General features: G+C 36.7%; 1 protein-coding gene across 1 annotated transcript; it reads right to left on the bottom strand.

Moving 5' to 3' along the window:
• Nucleotides 1–6,857: 6,857 nt before the first annotated feature.
• Nucleotides 6,858–10,145, bottom strand: LOC113751966 (putative receptor-like protein kinase At4g00960). The gene is made up of 7 exons (XM_027296108.1): nt 9,311–10,145; nt 8,721–8,855; nt 8,495–8,616; nt 8,186–8,396; nt 7,829–8,066; nt 7,500–7,650; nt 6,858–7,413 (listed from the first exon to the last, which is right to left on the bottom strand). The coding sequence occupies exons 1-7, from the start codon at nt 10,143–10,145 to the stop codon at nt 7,078–7,080; spliced, it is 2,028 nt and encodes a 675-aa protein (XP_027151909.1). The 3' UTR covers nt 6,858–7,077.
• Between the last annotated feature and the right edge of the window lie 2,487 nt (nt 10,146–12,632).

Here is a 12,632-nt window from a genome sequence, read left to right as displayed (position 1 = left end):
TCACAGGTTACGTTGCTCCGATTGAGCTGAACTTTTTTAGGCACCTATAAATCATCATTATCTACATCTTTCATGTATTATACGAAATCTAATTCGGCCTCTATCATGATGAAACAAAAACGGGCAGAATGGTGTTTTGTGAGAATTTAAACCTGGAATTAGAACTTTGTTGCTAGAATTTCTTGTTTGTTAGGTTTAAATCATCAAAACCTCCAACTAGCAACTTCATAACATCAATTAAAGGATATATGATCATAATCAAAGCTGAAAATGAAACCCTAGCTAATCATCCCCCCAACTCCAACAAAACTCACTAATTAACCGTTGTAACTCAAAATTAAAAGCTTCTTGCCATATTTAACCAAAATTGGGATAAAGAAAAGGGTGAAAAGCCATGATACCTTCCTAGGATGCTTGTAGGAGAAGACCACAACCTTTCCTTCAAAATCTTGCCATACAAAGTTCTAATCCTCCATAAAGAGTAGTTTTTGTGAAGTGATTCACAAGATTTATGGTTGGAGTTTAAGATTAAGCAAGAAATTTAGTTGATGAAGATGAAGTTTCTCTCCCCTTTTTCTCTCTCTATTTTCGGCCAAGGTGGTGAAGAAATGGAGAAGATTTGGTTAAATTCTTGTTTTATGATGGTTGATACAAATTAGTCAAAGCTCCTTCCAATATGGGCTTGACATGTGTCATTTCTAGAGTTTTCTTCCTTCTTCCTTTGGCCCACCATGGTGACTCATGTATAAGATATTTTGAGGGCTAATTAGTCAAAATAAAATGAGGAGATTAAAGAAATAAAGTAGGGTTTAATCGGTGCACTCACTCGATAAGGAACGGTACACGTCAGTTCTAACCGTTTTCCTTAAATTACACGTAGTAGGGTTTTTACTTCCTATTCACTAACTTTATATCGTAGCTTCTAATCACATATTATTTCTCACCTAAAAGTCACTCTTAAGCACCAAATTTGATCCTTACTCCATACCTAATAATTACACTACAGATACACGAAAAAACCCTATTTCACTTCGAATTGAAATCGGAAAGGAAAACCCTAATTTCCTATGATCATTGGCACTTTTTTTCTAGGGTGATTGAGTAGTAAGATGGTATAGAATAATATTTTCCAAATAATTTTCAAATAAAAGGAAATTTTCAAGAAATATATAAGGAATTTGCAAGTCCTCACACTCTCTCCCCCATAAGAAATTTCGTCCTCGAAATTTTTACCTTCAGATGGCTCAGGAGCTTGTTGGTTGTCTAAGGCATATTCCCTTGCCGGTACTTTTGTTCGGTTCCCTTTTTCATTTGCTGATTTTGGTTTAGTGCCGTCCAGTTGCTGAGTACTACTTTCACGTGACCGTTTTCTCGAACAGTTGCTAACCTGGTGGTCACCACTTCCGCAAATCAATGACTTCCGCCATTTCCTCCAACAATCACTCTCAGTGTGATTGGCCTTTCCACAGTAGCCACAAGTCAAGGAAGAAGCCACTTGTTGGCTTTTTTGAGAAATCTCCCCGTGGCCTACTTGACTTACTTTTGTAGATCGTTCATCTAATGCCCCTAAGGTCCATGGTGGGTGGGGTAAAAAGTTCACCTTTTGCACTTTAGGAGGTGCTATCAATTCACTCAGTTCCTCAGATACATTACCGGATGCACCTCTTTTCCGAGTTTGGGAGGCTTTTACTTGTGCCTTTGCATTCTCAATTCGTTGAACTTTTTCAAGAGCCTGCGTAAAAGTGTTAACTTGCACCGCCGCTAGAGCTTCTTGAATTTCCAAATTCAAACCCTGTATAAACCGTCTCACTCTTCTCTGTTCCGTGGTCACAAATTCAGTAGCAAACTTGGACAGTTTGTGAATTTTGTTTCATATTCTGTCACACTTTGGGTTCCCTGACGTAGCCCAATGAACTCATCCTCTCTCCTTTCTTGGACTAAAGGTAGGAGGTACTTCTCGTTAAATTCTCTTAGGAAGTTTGCCCATGTCCATGCAGTCTGTTCTCTTTCCCAGTTTGCTTTAATCACATTCCACCATGCTCGGGCTGGTCCTTCAAATTGGAACACTGCAAAGTTCACTTGTCTTTGCTCCGTGTAATTCAAAGCCGCGAAGATATTAATCATTGCCTCCAACCACTGCTCAGCTATATCCGGATCAGACCCTCCAAGGAATTTCGGAGGAGCAAACTTCTGAAACCTCTCAAGAGCCCGATCTTCTCTTATCTCAGGATTCCGGGGTTGATTCACTGGCATTTGACCTTGTTGATCTACCAGTCGTGTTAGGATATTTGTCATTTGTTGCATCGCCGTCGCCATTTGATCTCTGGCCTTAACCCTTGGTCCATGTTCTTGCTCGGCCACTGTTTCTCTTTCTTCTATCGGTTCTTGAGCTTGCCTAGCCCCACGGCCACGACTAGCTCCACGTCCACGACTACGTATCCCCTCCATTCTTTTTTTTTTTTTTCAAAAATGATTTAGTATGTAACAAAGTAAATTGACTAGAACGGCAATATTTACCACACCAAGTTCACAAAGAAACATGTCAAGTAGACAAGATCAAATGCAACAAGTACTATACATGTGGATATTATCATGCCACAAGCCATATACACACGGTAGCAGTACAAAGACAAAACAAGAAGATAACACGAGAAGTCGTTTCACACTTGGTTAACATAGCCCCCATCCGATCTCTCACGCCACTTCCCATTTACTAGATGTGCGTTAACCTCTTATACTCATTCTAGCCGAACAAAGCCTGTTCATGTTCCAAAATACAAGTCTCAAGTACCTAGTAACTAGCATCGCCTCAACTCTGGAGTACCGGGCACGAGAATCCGAAATAAGATAATTCACATCTCGAGCAGGCCAGTCCCAAGAGTAAACTATCTACAATCAAGATTCCTACCTGACGTACCTATCTATTGTCCTCAAATATCATAAGAAACATTTAAGGCCTATAACAAATCATGATTCATAACTTATGCTCAAACGAGCACTTAGTCCTTCATACTTATTCACCACTTAGTCCAGGCTCACTCCGCGCAGAGACCATGCGAAGCAGGCTCTGATACCACCTGTGACGGCCCCACCTTCTCCTAGGGCGTACCCCAGGGTTCGGTGAGTCGCCTGCCCAACTCTCGCCGGGACTCATTCGAATCTCAATCAAATCCGAAATACAACCACAAGATCAAATGAAATAACAATCCAAAACTTAAAGTGAAACTTATGTACATTGCTACAATTTTCAAATATAAAAGATTCTCAATTCACCATACATCCAACCCGTGCCGAGCACTAAGGCGAGTACCATTACCAAAAGCTGAAACTAGTCTAAGTTAGTCTATACCGAGCTCTCATCCTTGCTCGCCTACCCCTGTTAAGAAAAACAAAACTAGAGGGATGAGCTAAAAGCTCAGTGAGGTTCCGAACACATAATCAAACAATAAGTTCAATGCATTACCCATCAATAATCAGTCATTCACGAAACAATTACAATGAAAAGCAATACTAACACATTCATTAAAAGGATACGGCTCGCAGGGAGCCATTCATTCGTTCCTTCGTTCATTCATTCTCCTGTCATTCCCCTTATTCCTCCAATCATTTAAAAATGCATTTTTGTAAGTAAAACCCTCATTTGTATTGACATTCGTTCGTTCATTTCATTCACCCCCTTCTGGACGTTGGCCAAACTCCACCCGACAACAAGGTAATACTCGAGTATACCAAACGTTCACCCAGGGTCACTAAATCGCCCGACCGAGTCCGCTTCTGGCTCGAGTCGATCAGCAACGAAGGGCAAGGGCCCAGTTCAGCCGAACGGTTTACATTCATGTGCAACTAGCATTTAATCATTTAATCATTGAAAATTTCACATTCATTTAGGTCGAGTGCGATAAAGTACACACTCGCCTAGAAAACTCATTTTAAGCAATCATTGAAAACATTTAACATGTTATCATTCATTCATAACAAGTCATATAATCAAGAACAAACCACATAGTCAATGAAAATATAACAAACAAGGAACACTCACCTATTTACGCAAAATAACGTCCCAAAATATCCTTCCGGATAACACCCTCAATCACCAAGGAATCCTAATATAATCAAAAGAACACATTATACTTCAACCTTCAAAGATGTAAGTGATTCAAAGAAAATTCGAATACGTACTAGTACAAAGTATAAATATGGTTTTGGTAGTGAAAAGGATACATTTAAACCAAAGAACATAAGTAAAATATTTGTAAAACTTATGCTCACTTGTAAAACTTTAAAATCGCTATTTGAGTCAAACTAGCAAAGAAAACGTATTTCTATTAGTCGTAATTTCACTTTTTTCTCAAGGATAAAAGTTTCGGCCGATTTCTAACTTATATACCTCGATAAAAGAAAACGCAAATATCCTAGATGGTTCATATGGTATTCACTCTCAAATCATTACCTAATCCTCAGTGTAAATTTGGGCAGCATGCCCTTTATATTTATCTATTTTTCGGCCATTTATGGCTTCATTATTTTCCTCAATCAATCCCAAAGTCATACACAATATAAATTCATCATAACAGCCGTTCAATAGGCTCAAATTCATTAAAGTGCAAGATTTAACGAGGAAAATGACCGGAAATAAACTTTAAACTATAAAACAAAATACAGATTTGCCGTCGCTTAGCGTAACGGGCACAACCAAAACTACGCTTATTGGATTGGGTAAAATTTATACCGTTTCGAAGCTAAGGCAGAGAGCTACAACTTTGATGAAGGCTACTCAGTCCAGTTTACAATGTATCTAGGTCAAATTTACCAAAACAACCCCAGATTTTCCAGTTCAAAGTGTACTGCAGCATTCCTGACTTATTCAGTCATATCTCAACACCTACAACTCCAATTCAAGTGATTCCAAAGCCATTTGAAAGCTAAGATATAAGGATATAAGTCTTAAGAAGACATCAACAACCAAATCAGTAGTATTCCTGGTCAAAATATCCAATTACAGAAGCTGATTATCAGTTTCGGATAAATACAGGGAAGCAGGGGTATTTCAGTCTTTTTACAGGCTACGTTACTCCGATTGAGCTGAAATTTTGTAGGCACCTATAAATCATCATTGTCTACAACTTTCATGTGTTATACAAAGTCTAATTCTGCCTCTATCATGATGAAACAAAAACGGGCAGAATGGTGTTTTGTGAGAATTTAAACCTGGAATTAGAACTTTGTTGCTAGAATTTCTTGTTTGTTAGGTTTAAATCATCAAAACCTCCAACTAGCAACTTCATAACATCAATTAAAGGATATATGATCATAATCAAAGCTGAAAATGAAACCCTAGCTAATCATCCCCCCAACTCCAACAAAACTCACTAATTAACCGTTGTAACTCAAAATTAAAAGCTTCTAGCCTTATTTAACCAAAATTGGGAAAAAGAAAAGGGTGAAAAGCCATGATACCTTCCTAGGATGCTTGTAGGAGAAGACCACAACCTTTCCTTCAAAATCTTGCCATACAAAGCTCTAATCCTCCCTAAAGAGTAGTTTTTGTGAAGTGATTCACAAGATTTATGGTTGGAATTTACGATTAAGCAAGAAATTTAGTTGATGAAGATGAAGTTTCTCTCCCCTTTTTCTCTCTCTATTTTCGGCCAAGGTGGTGAAGAAATGGAGAAGATTTGGTTAAATTCTTGTTTTATGATGGTTGATACAAATTAGTCAAAGCTCCTTCCAATATGGGCTTGACATGTGTCCTTTCTAGAGTTTTCTTCCTTCTTCCTTTGGCCCACCATGGTGACTCATGTATAAGATATTTTGAGGGCTAATTAGTCAAAATAAAATGAGAAGATTAAAGAAATAAAGTAGGGTTTAATCGGTGCACTCACTCGGTAACGAACGGTACACGTCAGTTCTAACCGTTTTCCTTAAATTACACGTACTAGGGTTTTTACTTCCTATTCACTAACTTTATATCATAGCTTCTAATCACATATTATTTCTCACCTAAAAGTCACTCTTAAGCACCAAATTTGATCCTTACTCCATACCGAATAATTACACTACGGATATACGAAAAAATCCTATTTCACTTCGAATTGAAATCGGAAAGGAAAACCCTAATTTCCTATGATCATTGGCACTTTTTTTCTAGGGTGATTGAGTAGTAAGATGGTATAGAATAATATTTTTCAAATAATTTTCAAATAAAAGGAAATTTTCAAGAAATATATAAGGAATTTGCAAGTCCTCACACTAGTGTTTGTTTAGGTGATGATACAAATCATTATGTTCTGACTTCTGCTTGTTTAGGTGATGATAGAAATTGTTCACTTAATAGTGAATCTGAGCATGTTACCTCAGATAGTGTTAATTTGTGTGACATATCTTTCGCTTCTGGAGGAGGCTCGAATACGAATCCAATCATGCAGGTATTAGATAGTGTTAGTAGTAATTTACAATTGAAAAATCGCTCGCGTTCTTTTGTTACACTGACCTGAACTTCGTTACTTCTTTCTGGAGGTATAATGCTAATTTGTTGTCCTTCAAATGCCTATATCTCCGTGTCATCTATTAATGTGTATCTTTTGTTAACAGCCTATTGAAAACTTGTTTCTTTTAACACCCGTTAAAGTCTATTCGACTTTGTATTTGCCACAAATATCTCTTTTACATGTGCATTTGTACTTTGTACCGAATATTTCATTCACCTCTCTTAGTCATGGACATTTTATCTGTCGTCTTTTTATTCTTTGAAAATTAGCACACGGCATAGCATCAACTTAGTAATAATCAATAAGGAGACAAATGCAACAATAATGCTGTCTTCCAATCTTTCAATACCATTGTCTAGAGCACTTGATCACTAATTGCAAGTAAATGCTTAAAGCACCGAAAGTGAAGAATGCCACTAACCTATTAGACCTCTTGGATGCAAAATTCATGACCTTTATGTACTAGAATTCAGATAAAGACCTGCTAAGTACAAAACAATAAATTCAAATATGAACTTACAAAATCTTGATAAATTTTGCCAATGCAACTAGTCGTCATGATTAGAAATGTCTATAATTCTGTTGTTGTTTATCTAGGATCTAACTCAGTGATTGAAACTCCGTTGATAGACGGGTTTGGTGGTGACTTGGTGCCGGTGGATGTATCAGATACTGGTAAATCGTTAGGTGAGCTTTGTGTTCTACTACGACCAAAATATGCAGGCGGATTAGGTGCAGGCAACGTTATAGAGTTACTATTGAGCATGAGAACTATTGAAGCCATGGTTGGCCTTTGTTCAATTTCGTCTTGAACGCATAGCAAGCCAACATGGATGCTTTGAATAACTTCATTTCTTGAATAAGTATCACCGATTGCTGGATCTACCAATGCTAATGGTGTTCCATCCCTCCATTGCCTCCAAGCCTGCAACATATATTGCAAGTGATGATAGTCGAATAAATTGTCTCATTCAAAATGTATTCAAAATGAGATGTTTATTTTGCACTCACATAGCTTAGAAGGTCATCTCCTCCATGAGCTTGGTTGAACTGACTGTTCTTCTTGCCACTTAGAATTTCTAAAATTAGAACTCCAAAACTGAACACGTCTGATTTTACAGAGAACAAGCCGTGCAATGCGTACTCAGGAGCCATGTAACCACTACAAATTAGAACCATTTGTAATACACTTCAGGATTCAGCAATTAGGAAATTTCAAAACTGATGATGACAAAATGTAGAGAACGTAATTAAATATTACAGTTTTAAAGATAGTGGGATCATTGTATTATTACAATCATATAACCATGTAGATAACAAGATGAGGGTGCAGAACTTACTATGTCCCTGCGATTTTACTTGTGTTTCCTTCAGATTGATCAACTCCAAAGAGCCTTGCCATGCCAAAATCAGCGATCTTTGGATTCATATTTCTGTCAACTAATACGTTACTGGCTTTAAGATCACGATGTATAATCCTAAGTCGAGAATCTTCATGAAGATAAAGAAGTCCTCTTGCTATTCCTCCTATGATCTTGTATCGTCTTGACCAGTCCAACAATGGTTGCTTTTCTGGGTCTATACAATCATCAAACATGGCAAGTCTTGTTAGTTTCTTTAACCACAAAAGTTAATTTCCAAAAAAGAATGGACAATCAATCCCAAAATAAATCAAGGGTGTTTGACTGGAACCTAACCAAAGAGAAAGTAGTCAAGGCTTTTGTTGGTCACAAATTCATAGATGAGTATTCTTTCATCTCCTTCCAAGCAAAAACCAAGTAGTCGGACCAAGTTTCTGTGTTGAAGCTTAGCAACCAGGGCAATTTCGTTTTTAAATTCTTCTGTACCTTGAGCTGAGCTTCTTGATAGCCTTTTCACTGCTATCTCTTGTCCATTATGAAGTGTACCCTGATTGCAAATTAACAAAGTATAAGCAAAATTTTGATTTACAACGATCATATTCATAAATTTTCAGCATACTTGAAAATGGCTTAAACTTAATGTACCCTGTATACAGGTCCAAATCCACCTTCTCCAATTCTGTTTCCAACAGCAAAGTTGTTCGTGGCAGCTTGAATATCACTGAGGTTATATTGTAACGATTCTGTGATTGAGATTTCACTTGCACCTACAGCAAAAATGTTACAAGCTTAGTGAAAATTAAATGAATCGACCCTTTAAGAATGATAAATGTGTTTTCTGCAACTGCACTTCTTAGTCCTTATAATTTACCGCTTGTTTCGCTAATGGCATAATATGGCTTCCTGGGTCGCCTTGCTATGCAGAAGCCCACGACCAATAGCGCAATGGCAAGAGATATTGGGACAACAATTGCAACAATTGTTTGTGTTGAGATTCCGCCCCCCTCTGAATAAATCAATAAAAGTTCTTTAGCTCAAAAATCTGCTTTTAGAGTAAAGTAGGTAAGGATCTAAAAGTGAAATATTCAGACTCATTCATTCCTTTAGATTCTTTAACAAATAAGACAATTTAAATTCCAATACTGGATTCTGTCAAAATAAGTTTTCATAGTTATATCAAAATGGTTTTACTCTTCAATTTCTTTCATCTCTTTTTTTTTTTTTTTAACAAAGGGACAAGTCTGCCAAAGAAAAGGGTCAAGATTTTCACTTCCACCGCCTCATTAAGCGAGAAATGAAATCTATACAACCCACATGAGAACATGATGAGTATAGTTGTTGACTAGCAGGTGGGCTCAATAGCTACAAGTGAAGACTTGAATTACTAACTAATCCTAAAATAAAATTGCAATTAAGAGTTCAGATAAAATTCGTATCAATTTAGTAAGAGCTGGAACTTACCTTCACTACCAGTAGAATTGGAAGGAGGAGATGGAGGAGGACCAAGATTTGGTGCAGGCTCGGGTGCTGGGTTTGTAGAATTGTAAAACTTGTTGACGTCATACCTAATATTACAGCTAAAATACGTAATTCTACAGCCCAGACTATTCGGACAGTATCTGGGTAGTTGAGAAATGGCATTGCTAAGGCAATTCTCGCAGTCAAGGCGGGTAAGATCTGGAGTACACTGTCCAAGGGCGTATAATCTTCTTTGAAATGTGGAATAATCCTCTTCTTTGATAGAAAATTTCTTCCCTGACCGATCATTTGCAGCCTGACTTGCTATCTCAGTCAGCATATCATTCAAGACCTGGTTGAACTTGTCTGGATCAGTGGCATTCTGTGTATTCCGCGCTGAGAACATGACACCCTGATCGGCACTGGAGAACATGGACTCATTCGAATAACGCAGTAAGCAGTCGTCATAAGACATAAAAGCAGTCTTTTGATTCGAGCATGTCTTTAGAATCTCCCCACGTCCATTGGCTACACATTGTCCACAAACATCGGGATTCACGTCGCCTCGACAAAGAAACAGGCCATAGACCATGTTGGAGGGGTCATGCCCAGCAGTGAAGTTGTAGAAGCCATTCCTGCTTGCCAAAGAAGCATTTGAGGATAGAGTGGAAAGGAGGAAATTCAGGTTCTCAGCATACGTACTGCCGGCAGTAGTGTTAGGATTATATGTAGTATTTACGCACCAATAATCGGGTTTGGCACAATTAATCAGTCCCGTGTTGAAGCTAATCAAACAAATTAGCAGGAAACACGAGAATAATATACTTCTGGAGATCATTTTGATCAGAATCAGGCATATCAAGAATAAAAGTCGTAAATTTTTGTATTCAGGCGTGCTTGATCCTAGAGATATAAGTATGAAATACACCATGCCAGGGAACAAAGTCACTTAGGAAGACCTCTGAAAGGTAAGCTAGTCATCCTATTCTTTTTGTCAAGGTTTGATTTGAAGGTCAGCTTTACATTCAGAGACGTATCGCGGTTTACGTGCACCAAAGTCTGTTTTGAAGGCCAGCTTTAAATTCAGAGACGTATCGCGGTTTACGTGGACCAAAGTTACGTGTTTGTATTATAAACACATTTTTTAATATTTTTTTTATTTTTTTAATCATTTTTTTATTTTATGTATATTACATCATAAAAAGTACTATAATAATTATTTTAAATAATATTTCAAATAAACTCATATCCAAATGCACTATTTTCTTTTTTTTGTTTGAAAACAATTATCATGTAGAGGGGCATTGATGAGAGGTAAAGTTTAAACCTTTGAACTCTCACCTCACAATTAATATTAGTATGGTTGCCAACTTCTTTGAAGAGAGTTGATTTTGAGGACCCACTAATCAAAGTGCCATTTTGGTTCCTCCTCTGTGCGTGTCGACGTGGATGAAGGAGGACCTCTTGATGAGACCATGAAACAATTGTTCGGGGATGGTCGCTCTGTCCCGAATCTGTTGGGTAATTTCATTTGTGAAAAGAGGATTCAAGAATAGGGTTGTCAATTGGTTGGATTTGAATCAGAATTAAAAATTTGGAATCCGGATCCAATATAATGTAACAATTTCATACCCACCCATATATTTGATGGATTTTGTGCTTAGGATCCGACGGGTCTCGAGTCAAGTCCAAATCTACCTGAAAAAATAAAGCCCAACAAAAATGATGTATTAGAACTATTATTATATTTAGAAATAAGGCCCCAACAAGATTAGGATTTGTTAATTTGGTAAAAGAATTATTATTGTATTTAAAAATATTTATATTTTATAATTATTAATGCATTATTCGGATCAAAGTAAGATACTGATTGAAACCTTATATTTTGTGTCCAACTCGTTTTTTTTCGTGAGAGTAAATTGGTTTGAATCTAGATAACGAAATTATTTCTCAATTATCATTAGGAAAAAACTATAGAGTTCGAACCGATTCAGGTTCAAACCCGCCGTTGACAGCCCTAATCAAGAAAGTAACGAAAAGTCATTTACATTGACACGAGTGAAAAAGTGAGGACGGGCAAAAATTCCATGCTTTGTCATTACTGATCAAGGACCTATTATTGGAGGGTGGTCAGTACATTAATTAGTGGTTAGTGTAAGGAACGTTTGAATTAAGTTTTATCAGTTGAATTGAAACTTTTTTTTGCACGATATTCCGTAGATTAAAACGGGATACTATCATACTAGGATCGAGGCCAAGTCAATCACTCAATTGTCGTGTCTCTTTGAGCCGGTACAAGTCTTCCTTAGAGAAATTTCCAAAACTACCTAACTTCAAGGAAAAGATCTACATCTAAAAATTCTACCATTGAAGTAGTCGCGCGATGTAATTTTCAGACTTGTCCACAAATATCCAATTACTGGGATATTAAATATAAAAAGTTACATAAAGTTGCACCAAAATTTTCGCGATTATTTTTTGTAATTATTTTAAGCAATGAAAAGAAGCCACAATTTCTACCTAGTAGCTAAGTGACAAAGAGTCACTTTTTGTTTTGCTGACTAATTGGACAGCAATGGCATTGTCATTAGTTTGAAAATAATATACCACCATGTAATGCTGCCTTACATTTTTTATATACACCAAAAATGTGTTGCTCATGAACAAATTCAATGGGAATTTATGAACAACAATAAAATATGTTGGGCTAGAAATCTGGATAATTGTAAAATATAGGAATGGCTTTAGAATAGCAAGAGATATAGGACTCAAAACAATAAGGATTGGACAATTATATATGCTTTTTTGTCTATGATAAGATAAACAAGCCATTATCTCATACTTAAAATCTTCTTAACACAACATTGCCATTTAATTTTTGCACCGCAACTCTTAGCATCACAGAAAATAAACATAAAATCTCATAGACTAAAAAAAGAGAGGGAAGAACACCCAAAAAAAAAAAAAAAAGCTAATTGAGATTAATTAAACAACAAAAACTTAATTGAGATTAAGCAATAGAGACTCAGATTGTACATAATCTAAGCACAATAATAGTAGTAGGGTCCACAAGTGTAATAGCATGGTAGTTCCATTTTTTTTTTATTTCAATCCAACCAAATCAAACTAACTTTCACTAAATATGATAATTCAAGCCAATCCCCTTGGAACAAAATCAACAAAAATTTAATGAAAGAACCATACTCTAGCAAAAGTAAAAGGACAAGCAAGATTTGTGTAAAGACATGAGCAAAAGGACATCAATTATACTCGTTTTATTTTGTGACAAAATGGTATCTTCAGAGTTCAAACTATTGTTTTATCA

Source organism: Coffea eugenioides, chromosome 11, assembly GCF_003713205.1.
Source record: "Coffea eugenioides isolate CCC68of chromosome 11, Ceug_1.0, whole genome shotgun sequence".
Taxonomy (NCBI): Eukaryota; Viridiplantae; Streptophyta; class Magnoliopsida; order Gentianales; family Rubiaceae; genus Coffea; species Coffea eugenioides.
The sequence above is the reverse complement of the archived record's forward strand: the minus strand, read 5'-3'. Positions and strand labels throughout refer to the sequence as shown.

Bases quoted from the DNA above. Each gene is read 5' to 3' on its own strand.
- LOC113751966 (XM_027296108.1), bottom strand. From the start codon at position 10,145: ATGATCTCCAGAAGTATATTATTCTCGTGTTTCCTGCTAATTTGTTTG. The intron at 8,617-8,720 runs GTAAATTATAAG...TTTTTGCTGTAG, and splicing joins TGCCATTAGCGAAACAAGCG to GTGCAAGTGAAATCTCAATC. The intron at 8,067-8,185 runs GTTAGGTTCCAG...ATGATTGTATAG, and splicing joins CCTTGACTACTTTCTCTTTG to ACCCAGAAAAGCAACCATTG.